Raw genomic sequence first — 25,620 nt, 5'->3', positions numbered from 1 at the left:
TCATCTCTTGCCTGCATGAACAAATGGACAGATTTCCCTTCCCCTTCCCTAAACTAAGTCTGTACAGAAGTCTGTACAGCATTTGTGAAATTAGTCTCTACTAAGCTGATGTGTCTGTGCTAAGGTTTGTCTATAGTTAATGGAAGAGAGAATTTCCTTCAGACATCAAGTGAGAGCACTTTAGGATTTAGTTCTTTAATCTTCATCTGGAGGGGTCACTCTTGCTTCACCGAATGTAAGAACTTAAAGACGAGCCTGCTAGCTCAGGTATCTAACTAAGACAGTTGCCTACAGCTAGTGGCAGAAACACTTTCTTAGAGACCAAATACTTGATCCCCTCATCTTCCTTCAATAAAATAAAGTAAAAGGACTGTATGGACTGAAATACCCGTGTACCAATCAGTGTTACCAGTCAGTCTTACTGTGGAAGCAGCAGGGTCATTTTTCCAGCAGGTTTTATGTGGGAGATTTTTATTTTTTTTTCAAGTTTTTCAGTACTTCGTTTTCTGAAGTGAACCTTTTTATTTATTTATTTATATATATATATATATATATATATATTTTTTTTTTTTTTCTGAAAGTTTACTTTCATCATTTCCAGCTCCCAGACCAATTATCTCCATTGTTCCTCTACGACATGGAAACCAGTGCTGTGACATGATCCTTGGTACAGAAGCGTGAGGAGGACAGCACGGTTTGCACTCTCCTCAAGGTTAGGCTGTCTCAGGCAGCTGCAGGATGCCCTGAGGGGCTTCTGGAAGCCATCCCTTCAATCCTGCTGTGACGGATGAACACGTTACCCGGTTATCCACCTTGTGCTCTGTTGGATGTTGCTGCTTCTGCCAGAGAGTCAGCAGAGGGAAAGCAGACTTGTACCTTGGCTGCTCCATTTAGTTGCAGTCAATTTGAATTTAACATGAAAAAGTGCCTGCACAAAGATGCCAAGGTGGGAACTTGTCTCTGTGTGGTGGGGGCACGTGAGCAAATCCAGCAGAGGTGTATCAGAAAACTCAGGACAGCGATGTCTTTAAATTGTGAAGCTGCTGCTTCGTGAACATGGGTCAAAGCCCTGGTATACGTTGGGTCAAACCACTCTAAACTGTCTGTCATGCCCTATGTTCATCCCAGTCCCAAACTGGCTGGTTGGAAGTACAGAGCTGCCTAAAACCATCAGAGTTTTAAGAGAATGAAAAATAAGATGTCTGGGTTAGCAGCTTATTTAATTTCCTAAGCTATCATTCTCATCGCCTATGCCATGTCACAGATCCCATAGGGTAATATTTGTTGCTGGTTAATTGGTTGCCAAACACCTTGCAAAGCTGTAGCTCATGCTATAAAATCTAAGGTGAATCACATAGTTGAACAGCCACAGGAAAATGTGTGCAAGTCCTGCAATAAAGCCTTTTGGCTATTTTATTTTATTCTACAAATAAAGACACCGTCCATCATTATATGGAAAAAAAATAATAGTTTGAGTCGTATATAGCATGAAACAGTAGTACCCTTCACAGAGACATTTCTAATTCATTAGTTTATTACAAAATATCCACTCACAAAAAAGCACAAGCACAATCTTTATACTTGTGAAATGAGTTGATATTTCATATACAAAATAATTTCCACATAATTCCATATAATTTTATTTTATATAGAAATAGGTCATTATTACAACAGCTGTACAATACACTACTTTTTATTTAATAATTACATAAAATCTTTCTTAGAAACATATCAACAGAAAACATACAAAAAAAGCGAAAAGTGCATTTCTTTTTTTATTTTTTTCCCCCCAAAGGAAAATTCAATCCTAAATGTTATAATGAAAGAGATATGTAATAGTCTGCAGCATCCCGAGTCAGTGGGCCAAAACACAGTGCATATTTCTCAGAGACTTGCAGTGAGTGAGTTATTTAGCTTGAAGAAGGATCCATCGTGTATTATGGGAGAGTTGCATGATTGTGCTTACAAGTCGAGTTCTTCTTTGCAATCACAATTCATATGTATAAAACAGTCCAGTGTTTTTTTGATTTTTTTTTTGTTTTGTTTTTTAGTCGTGAAGAACAGTTAGGATAAGCTGCATAATACTTTTCAGATTCTAAATCAAGGGTTATGAGCTGTAGACTATCTTCACCAATGACCAGGCTTTCTTCTCCATTGGATGTGCTAATTTGGCCACAAGAATAAGGAAACAAACTTCTCTTTACAGAAAGTGCCTAGGTTTTGTCCTCTGTGCAGTTGTGCAAAATAATAACAATAATCATAATAAAAATAATCTCTTGTTCTCTCCTCAATAGACCTTTGACGCAGTGCTTTTTTCATACACAAAAGAAGAACTGAAACAGTGAAGGCCAAGTACCTCAAGTGTCTGTCAACAGTCTTTTGGAATTGCCAGACAGCTTTCGGAGCAGCACGCCGAGCTCCAACTCCTCCTCCCGTGCACCCGCTGATGGAGGAGCTTGCACAGGACGGTGCTCCTCTGTGCTCTGCTCTGCGCAGAGCGTGCGCTGTGTGCGGCAGTCCGCGCCCTGTGGCATCCTTCTGTCACAGGGCTCTGCAAGAAAGGCTTGTGCAAAAGCCGAAACGGTAAGTAGAGAGTCATTCTCTCCTGCCCCAGGTGCCCATTGGTTAAAGCTAATCGTGCATTGATTGTGCTGGTGGGACTCTTATCGCAGTGGCTGTGGTAAATTTGATGATTCTGATAAGCTATTGCTTCTTCTTGGTCGCTGCTGCTGCTGCTGCTGCTGCTGTGCCTGATGATACCCCATGTTCCCTTGCTGTGGTGAGTAAGATGGCAGGAGCAAAGAATCGGTTTGCTCATTGTGCAAAGGACTTGGTGTTTGCACCTACAGATAAAATAAAAGTCATCGTGTTGTTTCATTCTTTCACGCTAGCGCTCGTTGTCCTCAAGGTACAGCGTGCTTAAAGGTATTACTCCTTCTGCAGGCTTTTATCTCTGGGGCTGTGTGCTTGGCATGGGGTTAGCCTACCTATGCTAGAAGGAACAGATTTAAATTGCAGCAAAGAAGATTACAATTAGGCATTGAGAAAGGTTTTCTAGTAGGAATGCACTGCCTAGGATTTGCGGGTTATTCTGAAAAGCCTGTTTAAGAACAGGCTGAGCAAATGTGGCAGAAATGACAAGGCTAGGTGACAGAAACGAAGCAGAAATAACACAGGGGATCCTAGTGGACCTCACAAGGCCCCTTCTAGCCCTTCCTTTTTGTGAGTTTACAGTAGGGTGCGACATTGCAGTGTTGAAGTCGATGTGAATTTTGCAGATGCTCATCTGGGAATGGTGTCTGCCGTGTTTTTCGTTAATTCTCAGCTATGATAAGGATTTCGTTTTTCAGTGTGATCATTTGAGGTCGATGATACTCTTTCAGTGATTCCAGTGGAGATGTGATCAGGTTTTATAGACTCAGTTCAGCTCCTTCTGAGTTAATAGACACCTCTTTTCCCCCCTTCCCCTTAGCTTTACGTGTGCTGAATTAGGTAAAAAAAAAAATCAGTATTTTTATATCTTCAAATCACCTGGTGCTTCCAGGTGATCTGCTCCAATTCATCTTCTTTGCCTTGTGGAGTTGAGGAAGTATGTTAATTTATGGAAGGGATATGGATATCTGATCCCAATCTTATTTTATGTTGGTGCTGGTAATTAAAAATCATCTTTTGACTTGTAAACTAAGCAAATTTTGTACTTAATAAAGAGTACAGAATAAATCCTAAGGCAGCAATTTTCTCCATCTAGAAATATACTTTAAATACATCCAGGATAATCTGATTATGTTTCCAATGTACAGGATTAGTAATTTCCTTTGAAATATTCTGACTGTTCGCACTGCTCCCTTGCTACACGGGAAGGGTACACGACACCGTATCAGTGTCTTGCACATTTCAGTTATCTCTGAAATGGCCATCTCTGCCGTGATCAGGCTCCCGCTGAAACTTACAGCTCGTCAAGGCTCGCAGGCCCCGTTTGCACAGCCCGTTCGCCTTATTATTCTGTGAGCATGTTTTATACATCGTCCTCTTTGTCCTTCCCTACCTGCAGGTAGCGTTGTTGCTGATGCTGTTGGTGCTGGAGTTGCATAGGTGGCAGAGAGGGTGGCTGGGAAGGAGGTGTCGTGGCAAACCCTTGGTTTAACACTGCTTGTCCCATCAGAACGATTGGAGAGCCGCTGCTGGAAGTCTGCACTTCCAAACTTTGAAACATTTGTTGGTTTTGAGAGTATCTGGGGAAGAAAGAAGTAAAACAATCAAGAAAAAACGTGTAGAAACAAAGGTCTTCTCCTAGGATATGGGGTGGGCATCAACTTCATAAATAATTCTAAGCAAAGGCTTCCAGGGCATCGGACCTGCACGCATGAAAACGAGCAGCATTGGCTTAACACCATACATGAGCTGGACTGGGAGGACAGAATACATCTCACCTCAAAACCCAGACCACATTTTAGATTCATTAGAGATTCTGGTTTATGCATGTCTTCTCCTCAGTCACCGATTCACATCCCAGGCTCATTAAAGCACACGGCCTTTGATTTTATATTAATAAGCTGAGTTCTGAACTGCAGCAGCTGAGAAGCAGACACACTCCCCGTTCTGCTGCCTGTGCTTCTATACGACTGCCTGTGGGGCTGGTAATCTCCTGCAGGATGGCTAGGGTTGATTACTTTTTAAGCTGCTCGTAGACGTTGCCAAGTACGGTCAGCAGTTCCCATAGCTGTGACCCACATTATAGGACCAGAAGAAGTCTCTAGAAGTCCTCTGGACTGAGGAGTGAGCCAGAAACAAAATACTCAGCTCCGGTTGCTAGCCTGCTTTCGCACAGCCAAACCCAAATATTTGTTGTTTTGTGGAAGGCTGTGGGTAAAACCACAAGGAAGCTACTGCCAACCCAGCCTAATTCTGTTTATCCTGTAAAGGGTGATGAGATCATAGTGTGGTGTGTGTTTGTTAAACAGCTGTTCAAAATTAGGGGTTGGTCAGAAATGCTAAGATTTGGGTACTTATACAAGCACGTGAGCTCCAAAAAGTGTCCTGTGAGTCAGGCAGAATACGTGAACGGGAGATGTATCTTTGAAATTTGGGCCTCTTTTATTTAGCAGCTTAAATGGAGATCTCAGCTGCAGATCGGTATGTTTTAAGTTGGAGGTTTTAGCTCAAGGTAATCTTAAGCAGCAACAGTGATGCTTGAAAAGTACTGAATACCTACATTCCTGAGGTAACATACAGGATCAGTTTAACGATGTTCAGACATTATCATTTTGGCATTTCACAATTAAGGACAGTGACAGAAAAAAAAAAGATTAAAAAAAAAAGATGAGGCTGACCCTGACACTAGAAGGCAGGCTCGGCCCAGTAATGTGCTCCTGTTATTTGTAACTACTTGCTAAAATCATCTTGCTAAAAAAGGCCATTTCCCCTCAAAAGCAACTTTGGTGTTTCGGACATCACATACTTAGCCTGGGATCCAGCCATGCTGAGGTCTGAAGGGTGTCTTGCATTACAGGACCCGGGCATCATTGGCTGAATGGGTTGGCTGAGCAACAGTCTTGCACATGGAAGAAAGAAAAAGTGATACTGTTGTGAGAGAAGGACCATACACATGCCATGTTCTGAAAACTGAGAAAGGATCATCTTTTTGGTTCAAAGAATCATCTAGGTTGGAAAAGACCTTCAAGGTCCAACCACCTGCCTAACTACCAAGTTCATTGCTACACCATGTCTCCCAGTGCCATGTCCACACATCTCTCAACTGCCTCCAGGAATGGTGACTCCACCACCTCCGTGGACAGCCTGCTCCAAAGCTTGACCACCCTCTCCATGAAGAAATTCTTCCTGATATCCAATCTCAACCTCCCCTGGAGCAACTTGGTGCTGCTACCCCGAGTCCTATCACTTGTCTCCTGAGAAAAGAGACTGGCACCCTCCTCGCTGCAACCTCTTCAGGTGGCTGTACAGAGCGATGAGGACTCCCCTCCTTTTCTCCAGACTACATAACCGCAGCTCCCTCAGCCATTCCTTATATGTCCCTTCAGTTGCTCTTCTCTCAGTGCATTCCATCACCTCCACGTCCTTCTGGTAGTGAGGGGCCCAAAACTGAACACGACACCCGAGGTGCGGTGTCACTACTGCCAAGAACAGAGTGACAATTGCTTCCCTCGTCCTGCTGGCCACACCATTTCTGATGCTGGTGCAGATGCCACCGTCCTTCTCACTCCCTCCCTCACCCACCCACTGAGGGCAGCCCAAGATGGTGGCAGCCCAAAATGGCGGCCACCCAGGCGCCCTCCATGTCCCGCCCTACCTGAGCTGCTGGTCATGGCTGCAGCCGGCGGCGGGTGGGCCAGGGCCAGGGCCGGGGCCACGGCGGGGTGGTGGGGCTGCAGGGGCCGTGGCGGGGCCAAACGTTGGGGCCGAGGCACGGAGAGGACGGCCACCACCCGGTGCCAGCTCCGTGCTCCTCACCGCCTTTGGGCCCTGCAAGAGAGCGGGGAGAGGAGGCTCGGGGTGAGGCTTTTTAGCCCTGCTGTGAAAGCCCTGTGATGGCAATGAACCCTACTAAAGGAAAAGCTGGGGGCTTTTTTTTTTTCCTATTTATCCACTCTCTGTTTTAATAGTCATGCTAATGCGGGTGTGTGGGAGGTTAAATGCTACGCTGAGGGTCTGAAGCTAATGGCACCGCTACATTCAGAAATAAGAGCTGGGTTTTCTGAGAAGGGAGGCACAACAGGTGGGTGGAGGAGCAAAGACGGGAAATGCCAAGAAGCCTGCAGTAAGATCAAAATCCTCTGCCAAGCCTACCTGATTTCACAGGTCTCAGTTACAAATATGTGAACCCAAACTTTTTTATTTCCCTTTACAGGAGTCTGTATCACCCCCAACCTGGGCATCTCTCACAAATTTCCACAAACCCCAACAGTATGCCACTGCAGCAGGCAGCAGGTTTTGTGGCATCTGGTTGGATTTGCAGAGTGAGCAGGGGTGAAGCTCATTTTGTGAGGTTGCACTGCTGGCACTGCTATTGCTGGTTTCCACCGTGCTGTCAGGTTTCTTTTGTGATCAACATGAACCATCCACACCTTTTGCATACCTGCCCTGTTCTGTTTTAGAGCTGGAACAGTTGCTCAGGTAACCCTCTAGCTGAGGTCTTAAAAAAGGGATTTAAGGTAAAGTAAATGCTGTAAGGACACCCTTTATATAGCCTGCCTTTACATAGGAGAATAGGGAAGGAAAGGGAAAGGTGCAGTACCAACATGACTTCACTAGCTTGTTTAGTAACAGCTCAGTGTCTTCTTTCCATATTAAATGCTCCTCTAGTCAAAGAAGTGATTACCTGGCTCGATATCACACTTGCTTCTCTCAGTACTTGCTGATTTGGTGTTTGTGGAGATGCAATTTGCCCGGGGAGCTGAGGACTGGGGACAAGCTGCTGCTGAGAAATGACCCCTGGCCTCTGCTGTAGCTGCTGTGGCTCTGGCTGCTGGATATTGCTAAAGCTCAGGGACACCGTTGGCTGCTGTAGGAACATCTGGAAAAGAAGGGGTGGACATTTTATTGACATAGCCCACCTGTCATGGATAATGAAGGTTACAGTTAAATCCAAAGATATGTTCTAAAATAAAATCATCACAGCTCGGAATTCACCACACATTTACTGTTAATTGGAAATCACATTTCTTTCCTACATTAACAGTTCTGCTGTCTCTGGTTTCTTTCTTTCTTCTTCTGAAAATGCACTCATTACTCGTGAAATGTGTCCTAAAGGTAAAAGCCCGCTCTCCATGGGGCAGGCGGAGCCCTCGTGAGAGCAGTTGGCTGTACATTCACCGTGTTCTGGGGCATCCCCACCAGAGAGCTGGGAGTAACTCCGCGTCTTTTCAATCCTTTCATTTCTCTTTTCAACAAACCAGCCTGCCTTTCAGGCAAGGCTGCTTTTGAATTTGTCTCGGAAAATTCAACACCTTCTGTACAGTTGGGTCACTGAGCGTATTTAATGAGGCCACAGCCAGGCCAGAGTTGACCGTGTTGAATGGCTGTGTCCTTATCACTGAGAAGATGTGTAAACAGACCGTCACTGTCACTTATCTGATTTCCTGTCAGGTAGCTGTCACCTGGTGTTCTTCCTAATCAGGCCGCGCGTTTGACTTGTGCAAAAGAGCCAGCAGCCCCTCTGTTAGTGGTTCTGTAAATGATACGCTCTCCATTCTTGCATCGCAAGAAGAGTCTTTCTTCTTTAAAAGTTGCAGGGCTTTGGAATATTTTTGCTTTTCTAGAGGCTATTTCTTTTAATAGAGCCACACAAAAGAAAAAAGGCATCCTTTAAAACTATTAATTATTAATGCTACAAGCTATCTTTGCAGTATTTCAAACCTATCCTCTTGCCACCAAGGACCGTACAAAGTGACACTTCCCAGGTAGTTGAAGGCATTTTTGGCTCTGGTTCTGATTCCACACCACTTCTACAAGCGTGGAACTCCATTATTTCAAGTGGAGCTACTCAAGGCTTAAATGAAATCAGAATCACAATTATTCTCTTCATTACTCATCCATCAGTCTCATGCCTAGCAGTACAGCTGAGGTACACCCAGTAATTAGTACACCTTTCCGCAACTTATTGCTGTATTAGCAATTCCCTAAACTATCATGTCCCCTGTAATTTCTCTTGGAAGAAAGCTCCATATCTTTCTCTAAAGAACCGGCACAAGGCATTGCTTTTCTCTGCATAAGTATGGGCTGATCCATCATGTTTGTGCTTATATATCTAGCTATTAAAACACAGTTTTTAATTTAATATGATAAATTTGCAGTGAATCTCTGTGTGCCAAGATTTGACTCAGAATTGAGTTACAGACAAAGCTCACGTTAATCAGTTACATTAATCAGCTGAGAGAGGTGGGCAATTAATGAAAATGTTAATGGACCTAAAGCAAGGTCTTGTTTCAGGTGCTGTAGGCTAACTACACCTCAAAGATGTCTGATAGAAATAAATGGGTCAAGTAACAGAGCTGTGCCTGCTTGCAGTAGGTCTGAAACTAGCTCTGAGTGTTTTCTTTAAAAACAGTGCTCACAGAGTTTGGAGCCATTACATTTCAGAAAGACAGATGGTCTTGCAACTTCTGCCAAGTAAATAGGTCTTATTATGAATAAATCAAAGGCAGAAGTTATGAAAATTCATTTTCTTGTTTATTTTCTGTATATAGAAGCTAAGTTTTGAACATGTTCGGTAAATGAACCTGATTAGCTCTAGCAATGAAATTGGTCTCCATTGATATGAAATGTTTAATGCAAAATTCAGAATAGGTAAAGCAAGTGGTGTGCTTCAGAAATGTCACGTGGGATGTGAGCCCACCGTTTCTGGAAGATCAGCACAAAGTAAGACCTGAAGGAGCAATATCTTAAGCATCCTCCCTGTACAAGGCACACAGTGCTGGTGAAATACCAAGTTCGTCCAATGCAAACCCAACATCCATCAGTGCAAATGTTGGGCAGGGTGGGAACCTGCAGCAAATGACTTGCTCTGCAGGGAGCTGCCTGCGTGCGTGCCTTACTTTGAGGCAAAGGCCAAGTAGATTATTCTTGAAAGAAAGCAGAGCAACCTACTTTGCAATTACCAGCGTGTGCCACTGGGTAGGAAAGAGCACGGCTAATGGTTGGCAGCTAGCACACTATAAATTTACAACCAAGTTTATCATGGTAAACCAATTTCTTTTATTCATGTATTCGTACCCTGAGAGACCTACGTGCCTTTCATATCTAGGGACGCTCTCCATGGCGTTGTAATGGCCAAAGCAGCATTATTACTGTCAGAACACAAATGTGGGGGAAAAACAAGCTCAGGGCAGGAAGCAGTGGTGCCATTTAACCCGTGTCCCCGCAGAACTGGAAGACTCAAGATGCCTAATCAAGAAAAGAGTTAACCTAAGACAGGATCGAAGTGAGGAGTTGCTACCTGCAAGTACCCCCGAAAGCAAGAACGTACTTCATTTGTACAAAACAGTGTTTTTTCATTATGTGTCTCTTTCGTGACAGTCCTGCCTGAATTCCTCCGAAGCACTAAAATGCTGCAGCTTTAAATAGCAACAGAAACCCCATAATAAAGAAAAAAAAAATATCTTTCTCAGTCTGAGCAAATCCAAGCAGATAAATTAGCAGTCCCCTAACTTCACTGCCGGTAACAGCATGTCTCACGGCTGATTTTGTGGACGGCAAGGCCAGCAAGGCATCTTATAAATATTTTTTTAATTGGCCAGATTGTTAAGATCCACAGCAAAGCTGTGAGGGAGGGAAGGGACCCTCTGACATGGCTGCCCCCTCATCCCGAGATAGACGGTCCCTGCAGCTAATGGGTGAATCGCATTGGCAAGACATGGTGGGGGAGACAGCTCTTTGACTCTTCCTGCTCCTTGGGCAATCAGGCGGTGATAACCTTCAGGCTCATCGTTAGAGAAGGGAAGACCCCGTCTGTAAAATACCAGCACTGGGAACCTGAGGTTCATGGACTTTGAAGGGAGACTGGTTTGTGAATCATGGGTGGCTGCAGACGGTCTCATTTGCAGTTCTCGCAAGCTGGTCAGGCTCAGCTCTTCTTTCTGCTTTCCTCTCCATCCGCAATTCATTAGCTAGACTGCTCAAATCTGGCACAGGCACGGCATCCTTCAGACTTCTGAGGTTACTCTTGCTGCTGCCGCCCTTAATGCTTTCGTTTGTCAGGGAAAGCAGTACCAGAGATTTAATGGGGTTTTGAACACTCTTCTTCAGGGCCCCCAGCCCTCCTGCTAGCTCGGTCTTTCATCACGCAAGGCTCTTGGAAACAGTGACAAATGCAGACGACTGTGCTCAACACCCGTCCGGTTGGGAAAGCGTTTCTTGGTGCACTACAGTTTTGAAGACCTCTGAAGGAAATGGAAATGGGGCTCAACTCTCCACAGAGCTACCTGTACACTTCTGTGTGGAAGGGAGGGAGCCGGGGAGGGGGGAAGATATGCTAATAAATGAGCTAACGAGGGAAAAGGAGAGAATGCTTCCCCCTTTGCAGCCAGCACACGGCACTCCCCCGTGCTTACAACCCGCACAGCCCCATTCTCTACGCGGAATATTAAAGGGAACAAAAAATTGCTCAATAGTAAGGCTCTTCTGTTTGCCACTCTGCTTTGTAGCCTTGATAATAGACGCAGATCGATGTCTGCAGACACCCAGCTCCTTGAATGATGAAATCTGCTCAGCAAAGCATGCGGTTAGATTTCTGATTTAACAGTTTACTCCTAACCTCTTGTGAGTCACAAAAGTGCTACATGTGAAAATGTGAGGCTTTATTTCAAATTGCCTCTAGCCAAGTAAGACAAAGCTAATTCCTGGTCTCACTCCTTCTCTGTAATGGCACTGTAATTTCTGGTTTTCTTTTCTTTATTTTTTTTTATTTTTTATTTTCTTAATCTAGAGAAAGCGGGAGAAGGAAAAGGCCCCGCTCCAAGTCAGCATGACTGCTTACAGCTCACTGCCTCATGTGGTTGTTCTGGGGGGGCTGAAAGGCACTTGGACGACAGACAGTGATCCTCCCCATCCAGCTTTGCCCCCTCAGGCTGATAAGCAGCCCCCACCTTTCCGAGCTGCCCTCCGGCCCCCCTGCATTTGCAGGGAAATGGTCAGTACCGACATCAAGAGATCTTGCGGTGCCCTGAAAATATATTCTCCTTGGTCCAACCTGGCACAGTCCTTGTCGGGGAGCAGATCACCCAAATAATGATCCAAATGATCCAAATCCCAGAGCTACAAAGCAGCAGGGGGTAGGCAGTGCAGCGCCCACCATTTACCCACTGGGCCTCTTGTCTCTGCTTGGGCTCCCCATGAGCACGGCTGAGGATCTGTCCCATGGTCTTTGGGTTACTAAATGCATATGGAAGATGACTATATAAATATAAAATCCCTTTCCCACATATAGGAATGTGCTGGGACTTTCTATTTTTGCCTGAAGTATTTAAAAAAAAAAGGGGGGGGGGGGGTTGGGTGGATCAGTGTATCTGAATGCTGAAGACTTCACCAGGAGAGAGCAATGGCTTTTGCCCAATTAAAAGGAGAAGAAGTGAGAATATCACGTCTCTTGGTATTCATAATAACAATAATAGCTTTCAGACACATACCATGATTCTGAACTGAAGGGCAGTTAATTGCAGACTTTCCCTTCCCGTTATTCAGAGCCAGTGCAGAACCAATAGAAGAAATACACCGAAATTAAACCAGGTCTACCTATAGGTTTATATGGTACCAGGAGCAGGGAGTCCTGGCTTTGGGACCCACCACTGCTGTGCTGTCTTATAGCAGTGCGTACGCAGCAACTTGGGTGGAAAAGTTTCAAATTTGGCTTCACTGATCCCTTAATTGCCTAAGAGTACAATCCAAATTTGTTTTAATATGTGAACTGCGTGTTCGCCGACGTCGATGATGGGTGAGATTCTGTTTCTGTGGAAGTCGGGAACAAAATTCCCACTGGCCTCAGCAGGCCCCAGGTTTTCATCCTGTGCTTAAAATGTTCTTTGAGATACTCATTTATGTGACAGAGCTTGTCTTCTACAAAATCTTGTTAGTACAATGCTCACAGTGGGTCCCCAATGCAACATTTCTGGCAAGGGTCATTTAACCTGGTATTTATAGTTACATTATGAGGAACAGAGCAGTAATCACCCAGCTTTTAGAAAACTTCCATAAAGCTGGATCATTTCTCCATTTGTCATTAAATGAAACCTGAGATGTGCTAAATTGCACTCACTGTTACTCATGGGGTGCAGTAGACATCAGGGGCAGTACAAAGCACGGTGCAGAAGGTACCAAAGACACAAGAACAGGAGCCTCAGGCTGCTTCACCCTAAAGGCTTGAGCTGGTCCTGTGAAGAGCAAATTCAGGCGCCTCCCAGGTGTAAACAGATGAACAATGGTTTGAGCAGAGGTTTGTTGCCTTTTTTTTTTTTCTTCTTTTTTTAAACATGACAAGGGAATTCATCTCCTGTGCTGAGTGTCTAGGCCTGGAAAACAGGGAGCGAATGATCTAAAAGGGATGAGCACTTGGGGAGTGCCTGAAGGAGGGCTGTTGGCTAAGGGAGAGCTGGACAGACGTGATACTGAGCATCAGTGATGCCACCACCAAGCACGCAGCGAACGGATGGAAGCTAATTAACTGGAGAGTCATAATCAGTGCAGAGTCCAAATGTGAAGACCGTTCCATTGCAGCTGCTCAATCTGAAGACTTGGTAGACAAAGCATTAAAATACTGCTGTAAATGACCCAAATTCTTCTCACCCCCACAAGGCTGAGATATTTCTTCCTTCTCTTATTCCAAAATGCTCTTAATCTTGATGTAGGCTACTCAAGAGGCTTCCAGAGGACAGCATCCCCATTCAGATGAGCCAGATTTCTCGTCTCCTGGACCCTGGAGCTAATATTAAGATGCCAGCCCTATCAAGTGCCTGGTGAAAGGATGCTCTGCCCCTCCCAGCAGTAACCCACCTGCACGCTGGAGTCCTGGACCAGGCAGAGCTGCTCCTGTATCTTCTGCAGCTCCTCCTGCTGCCAGCGGATGTTGGCCTGCAGGATCCGCGTTCGCTGCTCTAGCTGGTCCTTGATGGTCTGGAACATGCTAAACTGTGCCGAGAACTGAAAGAAAAAGGGGATAAATCAGTCTTTATAATAGAAGCAGGCCTCGGTATGACATTATTTTGAAAGAAGTTATTGGTTTCTTGATTGTAAAGCACAGTGAAAGGAATAAAGTACGTGTTTGTAATATAGTAATGTCTAGGCAGAGATAAATCTTTTCTATTTCCAATTTTACGCACATATATTAAATTGCCTCAGTTATAGTGATCTCCTTACAACTGACCCTGTTCAGTTAGAGAATTACCAGAATGCCTATTCTTGAGAGTATGCTGCTTTAAAATATCAAGAGCATCTTAACTGGGTGGCAAATGAGAGCATTATTATTATTAGCGTGTAGTTTGGAGCCCTTAGCATTGCAGAGCTGCATATTCCAAGTGTGTTTTTCCAACACTTTCCTTGCTCCTCACAGAAATAGCAGTGCTGCGATGGTTTATTCTGCCGATTACTTACTACGTGATCACGCAACAGCTGACCACAGTAAATATTTTCTACATTTCTGCAACTGAATAGTGGCCAGGGTACAAGAAATACTCGTTACGCTATTTTTATACATGACATAAAATAAATAGCCAAGCTCAGTGCGAGAAAGGCTATTCTAAATAATAATACAAAATGGAGATCGCTAATCAGGGTCAAGAAGAAAGTGCAGCTGCCAGTAGCAGCAATGCCTCGCACGAAGCAGAATCACCCCATAAGCATGGGGGGGACTAGCACGGCAACAAATTCCTAGCTTTATTTGGTATTTACAGGCACGATTCAAAGTCAACCAATGCTAATTATTGCTTTAATTGGCTTTGGAATCACTGCTTTGCATGATCTCATATTCCAAAAGTAAAAAAAAAAAAAAAAAAAGCTGAGAAAAAAGCATGGTGTAATACTTCAAAAAAAATCTGTAAGCATTTCTCTAATCAGGGCATTCAAGGGCCTCTGAAAACATGCAGTGCTGGGAGCATTCAGGCAAAAGAAAAATAAAAGAAAATGTTTTGCTTTGACTTGCATGACTTGAAGATGGCGCATTGTTCCCGTGGTTACTTTCGTGGCTCTGTTCTGGGGGGTGAAATGATGCAAGCTGCTGGAGCCTTCCTGCTTAATGGAGTTGCACTTGCTTACACCATTGCTGGCTTTTGCTTTTTTAATAGGAAAACAAAAATGGTAACAAGGAGGGAAATAAGGAGCACTCTGGTGCTAGCAACACTGCACAGATGAATGAAATTTCTGGGTACTTCGAGAGGTCTAAATATGACAGGTCAGATTTGTATCAGCTCACCGCCCGCTTTGCAACAGCTAAATACATGAAAGTACCTCCACGTTCCCTCCAGCAAACAGCTGAAATCTTCATGAAAATGTCCTTTAGGTGAGAAGGGAAGAGAACTTCATTGGGTTTATTTATATGTACACATCTGGAGGGCGCCTTTCCAGCCCAGCTCAGGAGGCCACCCTCCAAAGAGTTTCCTCATGTGGCCACTTTGAGGGGAGGCTGGTTGCCAGCCCCGGTTAGGGGAGAGGAGGGCTACCAAGGCGTCACATGCAGATGCTCTGGAGGCCCCCAGAGCCCACTGATGGGAAAGACATCTGTGAGTTCTCGCAGCTTGCATGATCTACCCAAGGAGATAATGTGAGCACGTTGCCTCTGGCGCTGTTGTCAGCAGCGCTGTCACCTGCAGCCCCATCCTCTCCCAGAGCAGCGTCAAAGCCCCCTGATGGGAACTTGGTGTTACTTCTAACTGGTGTTAAAGGGGAGAGCTCAGGGCTGGTTCTTGCTCTTTCTCTATTCCATGCAGAAAGCATTAACCCGAGTAATGGATGAGTGGAAACCTCTGATGTTTGGGAAGGGAGGTGAGTGACTCCAAGGGGCTGCCTGCTCTGCTGGCTCGAGCCCTTGCTCCATGTTTCAGAAGAGACCTGGGCACCCTGGTCTTAGGAGTGGAATAATGCGATGTAGCAATGGCTTGGCTAGGTTAAATGCAGCCAGTTCCTGCTTTAATGTGGGTCTGTGCAGAAGGACTTTTTAGAAAGCCAGGTCTTGGAACCTAATTCTCTCTGTATGAACTCTTACTGAGGTCTACTCTGAAGTTGTTAAAAGAGTCTTTTTCAGAAAGGAATTAAAAACAGTTTCAGCCAAAAGCTTCATTTTGACTGCCTGGCTTGCTGATGGCAAACTTCTCATTAACATGTGAACTCCTTGAAGACACTTTGGGAAAGGAACCTGGTTTTCTTCAATTAATGAATGCAAGGAATTTTATAGGAGATAATTTTATAATAATTTTATACTTCAATAAGAAAGAATTTCCATGTCCAGGCCTTAATTTTAAATAGGAATTTGCTTTGCAATGTTGCACACAAAAATGTATTGATGTTGATTTTAGATCGTTATTCCATGATTTTTTTCAGCACCTTCTATTGAGCATATTCATATTGAATATGCATACTGAATATTCAGTATATAATCTAGCATTGTCTTTTTGTTTTCTGTTTTGTGTTCCTCTTGTCATAATACACTTGACAGCAACAACAATTAGCTGGTCTTGTGGAATAAGAGCTGCTAAGGAAGAAGACAAGGAACTCTCTTTTACTTTTTTCCCTTTTCCTCTCTAAAACCAAAGTTTGTTGATAACTCTAGCAGTGACCCCTGTGATTACAAAGCTTCTATTGTTTTTGTACAATGAGACAGTAACAGCAACTGACCTGCACAAGAGAGTATTTATCTCAAGATCTTTAACTGTTTTACCAATTAGGGAAGAAATCTGTAATTGTGTCATGCATTATAAGAGCTTGACTCAAAGTGTTACACAGAAAACACTGTGCAGCTTTAACTCTGCCTTTAACATCAGATGAGGTTGATATTTGTCTCACTTAGGTGTTCACAAACTTCTGTGGGATCCTTAGAAGTGTGCATGTTATAGTTGTCCCAGCTTTCCAGGTACAAACTGGAAAGAAGCAATTGGTGAGATATCTATAATTGCAGAGGATCACCAGTTTAATCAAGGTTTGTTAGTTCAGGGAAAATAATAATAACAAAATAGTTTTTCATGCAGCCCAGGGAGTGGGATTGGCACATGTTGGGTGTGAGCACTCAGCACGGTCCCCATCACAGATGTGATGAACAGGAGAGTTGGGCACCTTGAAGACATTCTGTTCCTACAAGTTTCATGAAAATAGGTAGCTGGGTAAAGGAGAGAGACCCTGTTTATATTTTAGCTCAGTTTCCTAAGTGAATGAACCTTTCATTTCCTTCTACCTTCCAGCTTCTGATCCTTCTGGTTGGTGCTAGAGACATGCAAGAGAGTTGTGATAGCCTCAAGAGCACCAGGTTGCTGCAATGCCACGAAAGCTCTAGCTGAGCAGCGGTGAGAGGGACCCGCTTGTTCCCCTCCTGCCACGCCAGCCCCTGGGAAACCAGGTTGCATTAGTTTTGCAGCTCACTGAACAACTTGTTCGTGGCTGTTGTCTTCCGAATAACACCTGCGCAATCCCAAACAGAATTATTAGTGCTGCTTATTATTCAGTCATCAACATCCGCTGTGTTGTAGGGGATTTTAATTTAGTACAACGAGGCAGACAAACAAACAAATATTCTAATGGGGAGCACTCGGTTTAAAGTAAACCATTTACATTCAGGCAGCACCTAGGACTGTGCTTTAGGGTTTGTTCAGATAGACGGGTCGGGGTCTAAAGCTGTACTTTGGCGGAGACAAAGCCTGTGCAGCGTTTGCTTGAAACAAAACCAAAGTTCAAGAAGATGGAGCCGCAGGTGAGTGCTGGCTGCTCACTGCAGATGCTGCTCCCTCAGGGTGGGATGTTTGCCACAGGGACTCTCATCAGTGTGCTATCAGGGGCCCTAAATGTCCACAGGCTCTGGCATCCGTGTGTCTGGTGAGACCTTCACCTGAGGGTGAGGAGCAAAAAGCCACCGGGCAGCAGCTTCTGTGGCTCCTCTTGTGCCTGTGTGGCATTCCCACGGGGCTGTGGGATGTGGGTTTGTGGTGCTGTTTTCCTGCTTCACAAGAAGGGGATCTACAGCTTGGGCTTCTTCAGGTCACTGCTGAGTGACTGAGCTTTGCTGTTGGTCAAGAAGAGGGTTGCTGGGGGGTTGGCCATGCAACTGAACAGCACGGGGAAGAAACGGAGCTGGAGCATCAGCAAGAGTGTTTTATTGGGAAGGGGTGAGGCGGCGGGGTTTTTGGTAAACAACTGGAAAGCATCTTTCCAGAAAGAGCTTTGATAGAGAAGGGAGGGATGTAGGAGAGAGTCAAGCAGAACATGCCCAGGTTTATAATAAATAAACTAATTGATGTTTGGAAATGCATTAATGAATAAAGGAGAGGAATATCTGTAAAAGAAAATGACTGCTCAGAGCAGATAATTGATATGCTGTTTCTTCACTGCATGCCAGCGTGGAGTCGTGAAAAGAATATTAAACACAAAAGATAAATGAGAATTTGTTATTTAAAAGCAGAGATCCTCAGGACTTTTAAGTTTTCTATGCTACGGGAAGAAACTCTGAGATCTTGCGAGGGAGTACAGTGTACAAGAGATAGAAGCAGCTTAGGTCCAGGACTCTGTCATTTCTAAAATCAGAGGATGATGAGATAGATATTCATCACAACATGACCACAGGGCAGAAACAATGAGATGAGAACACAGTACTCAAATTTACTCCTTCAAAATCCACTGCAAATGAAACTGGCTTTTTGGGCCATCACCCACACTTGAAATGTGGGTTCACAGATTTCAGTGGAGGATTTTGTCTCCAGCGACATCCTCGCTGTTGCTAGCACACCCACAAAATAGGTGTTGTGGAACTTGTGTGCCTTTTACTGCTGGCTAGTTTTGCTTCAGCAAAGCCAAACGGGTGTTTTAGGAGTGTCTTTGTTAGTTTTTGCTTTCAATTCTCATTGTAGCCTTGATTTTGAAGGGACCTGATTCTTTAGAAGCAGAGTTGAAAACTGATTTTCCATCTCTGTTTTCTGTCCTCCTGTGAAGTAGATGTGTGTGTGCACTTGGAACCTACTCGCACCTGGGCTTCTGCTGTGAATGTCTGTATGCAGAAAAATATTTAAGCAAACAAGTGTACAATTCAGACTACTTTCCTAGAACATTTAAAGGGTTTGAGAGCTGGTGGATTTGGGGATTATATCTACTAAAGAAATAACCTAAAAGCCCCCAAAGACCTGGCCTTTCATAATTAATTAATTTACTAGATGAAGGGAGAAAACACCAGGAGAGAGGCAAGTGATCTGTTCCACTTCTGGAGCCCCAACTAACCTGTGCCAGTGGTGCAGGCTGACTTGGCAAAGTTGCTTGAGGCAGCAACTGCTGTGGAAGAAGCTCACATGAAGGCTGAGAAGGCAAAGAAGCCTAGGTTAAAAACAAATAGAAAACAAAACAAAACTTTATTTGTAAGTTTGGCTCCTTTAAAATCTAGGTTTCTTCTAATGCCATGGCTTTTGTGCAAGTCACTTTGATTTGCCAAATTGCTTACGTGGCATATGCCTTATACCTTCTGCCTATTCCTGTGGCTCTCGGGAGTTACCTGCAGGGCAGTAGGTTGGCTGAGTCTGTGTGCAGATAAGTCCTGCTGCGTGCTGGGTGTCCTTTGCAAGGGGGTGCTAGCCTCTGCAGTCAGCTTTGTTGGCGTAGCTGCAAAAAAAGTGTGGGTGAGTTCTCACAAACTGCAAATCATCACCTTTGGAAGTCAGGATTGCAGTGAGACCTGGCTAGAAATGATTACGGCCTGGCTGAATTCCAGCTGGAGTCGAGGCTGTTCTTCTTGGCTTCAATGGGAGTAAAATTAAACTCATAAGGAGGGTCTGGGCAAAGATAAAAGTCAAAGTGATAGATCATGATTCCAATGAGCAGAGCAAAAGGACCCAAGAGCTGTTCTAGAGCAGCTGGAACTCCCTTTTATGGAGCAAATAACTGTAAATTTTGGTTAGCTCATTGGCTTTTCTTCCAGATCAGGGAGCAGAAAGAGTGCATAAGGTGTGCCCAAGTCATGGCTGAAGCATCTTTAATCTTGGCCAGAAGAGTTACCACCCTTAGGCTGCTATTTTATTCAGGTTAGTCAGGAGGAGCCTCTCATTGCTCATACTGACACCCTCACATCTGAATATAAAAGTCTTTATTTTTATAACAGATCTAAGTAGCAGGTCTCATGGCTAGTTCTGCTACCCATTTTCCAGTGTATGGATGGTCGAACTAGAACCTTGCATCTCGTACGTTACCATTGCAGATGATGCACTTCATTGTCACTGACAAACACATATCAGTACCTCATGTTAATTTGCAGCTGTGGTATATAGACACACATTCTGTAACTTGGCAAAATGCCAAATAACACAGTAACCCAGAAATGCCACTCACACGCTGGGTCTGACTTGGGTGTGTGGGAAGATTTTGGTGAGCTCCTGGATGACACCGAGGGTGTCCGGCTAGCACTGAGGATTGAGGCACCAATATCGAGTGCATTAAAGTGCTGTTCAGGATCCAAGCTGGAGCCACTGTCCTAAAACAAACCAAAAAGAGAATAGCTATTGCATCTGTCAGGGTAAAAACATTTTGAAATGCATCTAGTAATACTTGCAGACCCAGTCCTTTGGCTGGCCTAAAATTACTTGAGCAGAACTAATCCCAGGTAGGCCAGCACAAGACTTGGGCACAAGTGTTGATGTCCCTTCCAAACAGCATCTAATTAATCCTCTTTCCAGTGAACTTTCACTGAGGTGGAAATAAATAGGAAGCTACTGCCATAGTCCTTTTGCACAGTCAGATGTTTTTCTGAATGTGTGTTTTGCATAGAGTTGGACTTGACAGCAACTGCACCCTCTGTGAGACACTCAGCTGTGTGGAGCTTCTCTTTCTTCCCTCAGCAGATCTCCTCGATGTAGCCAAGAAGGATTGTCAGAACATGTCCAGATGGATCTCAGAACTGTAGTTCTTTGCCAAGGAAACATGAACATATCTCTCATTGCCCCTGCCCATGCTCCACTTAATTTGTGGCTGTCTGTGATCTCCAGGTTTATCCTTTCATGAACTTATCCAATTTACTTCAAAATTATTCAAGTGAGCAATGAATTCTGAACTTGTTAGGAAACCCACTCAGAAAGACAGCTGAAATTTTCAGTGATGTTAACATAGGAAATAGTTGCAATAACTACATGTATTTATGAGGAAAAAAAGACTTGGTTTCATCGTACCTTTAGTGCTGAGGACACGACCTCTGAGGACACTTCTTCCAAGCCCATCTCCTGTCTCCGCTCTACCCGAACATCTGCGTAACTGAATGTAAAATATAATTCTATGTATCAGCATGGTGGTGTTATACATCCATCACAAAATGTGCTTCAAGCAAATAGAGGAACAAATTATTGTGAAATTTTACAGGTTAAATGAGCAGCTTAAAAAAATCACGTCAGATGCAACTGCACAACATTTGAGAGACTACGTTTTAATTTTCATTCCTTTCTCTACCTATCGTTTTGAAATCAAGAACTGTATTAAAGAGTAGATGTCAAGTTCACATCCTAAAACTACTCTGCAACTTCACTGAAACAAAACTAAACACACCAAAAACAAAAAACAAGGATTTAAGGAGCAGAATAGTAGAGGCAGCTGTCTATTCCCTATTTTTGCACAAGATGGAAAAAATGCAATAGTTACTCTGCCCCTAAACTCGTGGTCAATAAATGAAGCATAGCATAGAGCAAGGTTTAGTCCGAGTGTTTTTCTACAATGCACAGATTTCCTTCAAAGAGCTCAGGCTTCATTTTTGTAGCATAAAAGACACATCATGTTTCTAAGAGGAAACGTTTGCAGTCGTGAGGATGCCTTTGTCTTACTGTCCTTCACATCCCTGCTGGCTGGCGGCAGTTTCCATACCTTACCACCATGTGTGTGCACACAATGAACTCTGGCTTGGAGTTCCACTGGTGGTACGTGATGTAGTAATGGGTCTGGAGCCAGATCCACTGCTGTCCTTTGGTCAGAAACCGATAGCAACACGACTTCCCCTTGCCAAACTGCATCACTGTCAGGACAGAGTACACACAGCTGGTCACACGGTTATCAGCGTGAGGAGGACATGAAATATGAACAGTGTTACAAAGGTGTCCACGGCCCCACTGGTTCCCAAGGGAGATCAGAGCCCAAGTACCCTTTGAGTGTGTGGGCCTGTGGATAGAGATGATCATAACGATCCGTACGTGCCTTCCTCTGACAGCTCGAACAGTACATTCTTTAACAGTACAATTAACTTTAACGCTAGACACAATTGCATTAATGTCTGCTACAACTTAAACATAAATCTTTCCTTGGTTTATGTGCTGCTCACATACTGCTTAATGAGGCATCTGGGATTAATTTCTAAGAGTGATCATCTGAAGATCTATAGCAGAAAAGTACAGGATAAAAATACTTGAAAAGATGAGTATTCTGTATGGATGGATTTTAGTGACTGCAGAATGAAGTGAGTATACGAGATAACATTGTGCAAACACAAAAATCGTTTGAAACTGAAAGAAAATTCCCAGACTGACAGGAACCTGAAGTACAGTAAACTGTGGTATAAGTTTCAAAAATTCAAGGACAAAGCTAATGTCTGCTTTTTGTTCCAGCAATTTCAAGGGGATCTCAAAGATGCACGTATTTAGCCTTTCTATATTTTAATGTCAACATATAAAAAACTAATTTTGGCCAGATATTTTCAGGCCACCCAGAGGCAGTAAGACTGAGACGTTCCAGTCAAGTCTATAAGTAAATATTTAAAAAGGATTGCCTCATTTTCTTTACTTAGTGAGAGAGCTTTCCAATTAAATCTTAATAGTCTATCTTTAAATAATCACAGGTAATGTCAATGCCAAATACTTGGTGAGCAACATTACAGTAAATAATCTGCAAGAATTTTACAAAACACAATCTCCTCAGAAATTGCTTGATCTGTTCCTGTATATTCTTCACTAATAGAGCAGGGGTCAAATCTGGCATATTTTACCCATTCAATGAGTCTCACTGGCTACTTCTGGGAATAGGGGAGGTGAAAGTGCTCATTTCAGAGCTAGAGGAATATGGCCCAGACGCTGAGCAGCTACGATGCACCCGATCTGTTATAATTACACTGAGGCATATGGCTGTGAGGCAAGGGTTGGAACCTCACCTTCTGAGTTTACACCTATTTTAACAGAAACTACATTTTACTGAAAGGAGGTATCTTGGTTAATTAAAGGAAATGTGGGTTCTGCAATACTTACAGTGTTCGTGGCACCTTGCGAGCAGCTCTAGGTCATCTATATGGTAATAGTCATAGCCAGAAGTACCCAGCACTTCAAAAGGCAAGTATCCTATAATCGGCGGTGCTCTGCATTTAGGCACAAGATAAGGGAATTCATACAACCAGGAAACAAACAGCATCTCTGTGTGTTGACATGGATATGCTAAAAGCCCAAATCTACTCTCACTCATAGGCATGTAGTCCCAGCTGCCAGGGGATGGGATCCTGACTTTGCCCCATAGTGCCTGGGATGCCCAGCAGGGGTTTGTCTTGCATCTGGGACCCATACCAGCACAGCAGTGCCTGCAGACACCTTCCTCCCACCACAAAACCTGTGATAAGCCTTTCTTTTCAAGGAAAAGGTGCTGGTGGAAAGCAGCTCTGTTTCTAAGGGGCCTTCACGTGAAAACCTGCGGCAAAGGAGTTGTAACTCAGTGGGAACTGCACGCGTAGTCATGGGCTGGATTTTGAAAGAACAATTTTCACAGCTGTATAATAATGAGATGTTTTTGCTGTGGGACAGGCTTCAGTCCATTGATATTTTTTAAAACAAACAAGAACAAGGTAATCACAAATTCTGCCTGAGAAGCAGGATAGCTTTCTTTTAGAAGACAGATAAAAATAAATGCAAGGTAGAATAGTAAACATCAGCTTTTGTAGAAATTTTAGTGGTAGTTCTCCTGTTCATGTGATTTAGATGTGAAACATAACACCATTTGAGAGAATTGCACTTATGAAAATAGCAGTAAACAAGCACAAAACACAATCAAGAGTGCTTTTCTTGTCACCGACCTGTGATCCAGGAATAAAAATTTCCATTCCAGACTGTGTCTTGACGTGAATTCCTCTAAAGGTTCTTCCACGATGCACATCTCCTGTATGGTGAAGAAAACCAACTTACTGAGAGGTGTAGCTTCACCTCTCTGCTTCAACTAGCTTGCATTTGTTATAAATACACAGTAGATAAGGAGATAAAAGGGAGGATTAATACATTTCCTGCTAATTACAAAGAGCAATCTATTGCATCTGTTCCCGTGTCACTGGTCCCTTCATGCGTACCTTAAATTCCTCTTTCTCCTTCTCTAGTTTACACCTAAATCCATGCTGATGCCAAAAATATACTCTACAAGTCAGTAGTTGCTCGGGTGCAATGTGCAAGCATTGTTATGTGAAACCAAAATGCTGATTCTGCCATGCTCAGCCAGTCAGATACATATTTCTGCCTTCATTTGAGAGGACAAAGCCGAGACCAGGCATTACGTGACTCATCCAGGTGAACTGGAGAGATCTGTGTTTAGGATTTCCTGGCAGCTAAAACCTTCCCCTGGTGGTTCAGCAGCTGCTGTCTCCCTCGCAGTGGCTCGCTTGTTGTGTTTGCTTTGAGATGCTAGTTACCCATGTGGGGGAATTTGCTTCCCGTGTTCCCAGAGAACCGTAACTCCAGCCTCTGCTTCTAGCGTGACTACTATGGTTAAGATTAATGGAGGTGTCCTCACACACCTCAGAAGGGACCTGCTTGCCTGTTGGGGCCATGAATCAGTCAGAAGTGCCCCACAAGGGCCCCGTGCAGTAATGGAGCCAGGCCAAAGGGCAGTGATTTCATCCAGCCTGTGTCTCAGCTGTGCTTTTTTAATCTCTTCACCCCTGGGGATGGGACACCTGATGCAGTAGCTCGCATTTGTTCATTAGGGAACCACAGTGTCAGGCACAAGGTTACGTCGTCTATCCTTTTTTTTTTTTTTTTTTTTCTTTCTTTTTTTTTTTTTTCCCAGAAGCAACTATTTTACTAACAGGTGTGGGAGAAGGAAAACTAGAAGCAGGGCACAAATGAAAGCATGGGTAGCCATCTGTGCCCTGTCCCATCCCAGGAGCAGAAGATGCACAGCCTATCTGCAAAGTGACAGCGCTGTTCCTCATGCAACCAGGGTTTGGGTTTCCCGTGCAAGGGGAGCAGGAGTGACACCACTTGTGCAGATCCCGACTCACCCTGCTAATCCTCTTCACTGGATTTCTGTGCATGAAATGTGATATCTGTAATCCATTCAATTAGCTAAATTAAGATTTTTGAGCGTCACCCACTCTGAAAGTGTTTCGAGAACTTCTGGAATGAACGGGACCTGGGACATGCTCTTACCTTTAAAAACTGAGGCGTTGCCAAACGAACGGTAGCGACAAAGCAGATCTGCTTTCCTGGTGATGTTCGGTAAGCCCTCGGGACAGCATCATCGAAGCCATTGCAGGTGGAGTTAGGCACTAAGGCAGGGAAAAAGCAGGACCCGGAGTCATGCCTCATATGAGATTTGCTCTCCCTGCATCTTTTGCACACTTGAAACGTCCTAATACTAATTTTATTCACATAAAGTGCTCTAGAAGCTTTTAAAGCTGATATGCATATATTTAAATCCAAGTCAGTCATGTTAGGCAGAAAGGCATCGGAGCTTAACTCCATGTACAAATCTTAGAGGTTAATCCTGATAAAAATAAGGCCAAACCTTATTACAGAGCATAAACCAGCTTTCTGGAAAGAAACCCCACGCATCCACTTGCTCTTTTTCACCACTCACAATACAAATATATGCTGCGGCATGCCTAGCGTGTTCCTCCCGTGAGGCAGTGAAAAAAGATTGGCAAGGGAAGAGGCTGGAGGCAGTTCTTCAAGCCATCAGTGGCAAAACACTGAGGACCAAAGCCAGCAAGGCTTCATCGAG

At 44.0% G+C, this 25,620-nt stretch overlaps 1 protein-coding gene across 5 annotated transcripts in view; it reads right to left on the bottom strand.

The window, feature by feature from the left end:
* Nucleotides 1-1,374: 1,374 nt before the first annotated feature.
* The window catches only part of NPAS2 (neuronal PAS domain protein 2), a 100,834-nt gene continuing 76,588 nt past the window's right edge, over nt 1,375-25,620 (bottom strand). For 3 of the 5 annotated variants that reach the window (XM_027446028.3, XM_027446039.3, XM_027446021.3), the window contains 14 exons: nt 25,047-25,165; nt 23,705-23,787; nt 22,893-22,999; nt 21,526-21,673; nt 20,844-20,925; nt 20,011-20,152; nt 19,181-19,287; nt 18,913-19,005; nt 13,501-13,647; nt 7,337-7,531; nt 6,308-6,480; nt 5,459-5,551; nt 4,046-4,232; nt 1,375-2,843 (listed from right to left, as the gene is read on the bottom strand). In XM_027446028.3, coding sequence (XP_027301829.2) covers nt 2,664-2,843; nt 4,046-4,232; nt 5,459-5,551; nt 6,308-6,480; nt 7,337-7,531; nt 13,501-13,647; nt 18,913-19,005; nt 19,181-19,287; nt 20,011-20,152; nt 20,844-20,925; nt 21,526-21,673; nt 22,893-22,999; nt 23,705-23,787; nt 25,047-25,165 — 1,856 coding nt within the window. In that variant the 3' untranslated portion in view covers nt 1,375-2,663. Of the gene's footprint in view, nt 2,993-4,045; nt 4,233-5,458; nt 5,552-6,307; nt 6,481-7,336; nt 7,532-13,500; nt 13,648-18,912; nt 19,006-19,180; nt 19,288-20,010; nt 20,153-20,843; nt 20,926-21,525; nt 21,674-22,892; nt 23,000-23,704; nt 23,788-25,046; nt 25,166-25,620 lie in introns of all 5 variants that reach the window. The other 2 variants (XM_027446034.3, XM_027446035.3) reach the window with 2 other exon arrangements.

This window comes from Anas platyrhynchos, chromosome 1 (genome assembly GCF_047663525.1).
Source record: "Anas platyrhynchos isolate ZD024472 breed Pekin duck chromosome 1, IASCAAS_PekinDuck_T2T, whole genome shotgun sequence".
Classification (NCBI taxonomy): domain Eukaryota; kingdom Metazoa; phylum Chordata; class Aves; order Anseriformes; family Anatidae; genus Anas; species Anas platyrhynchos.
This window is presented reverse-complemented; position numbering and strand designations above follow the sequence as displayed.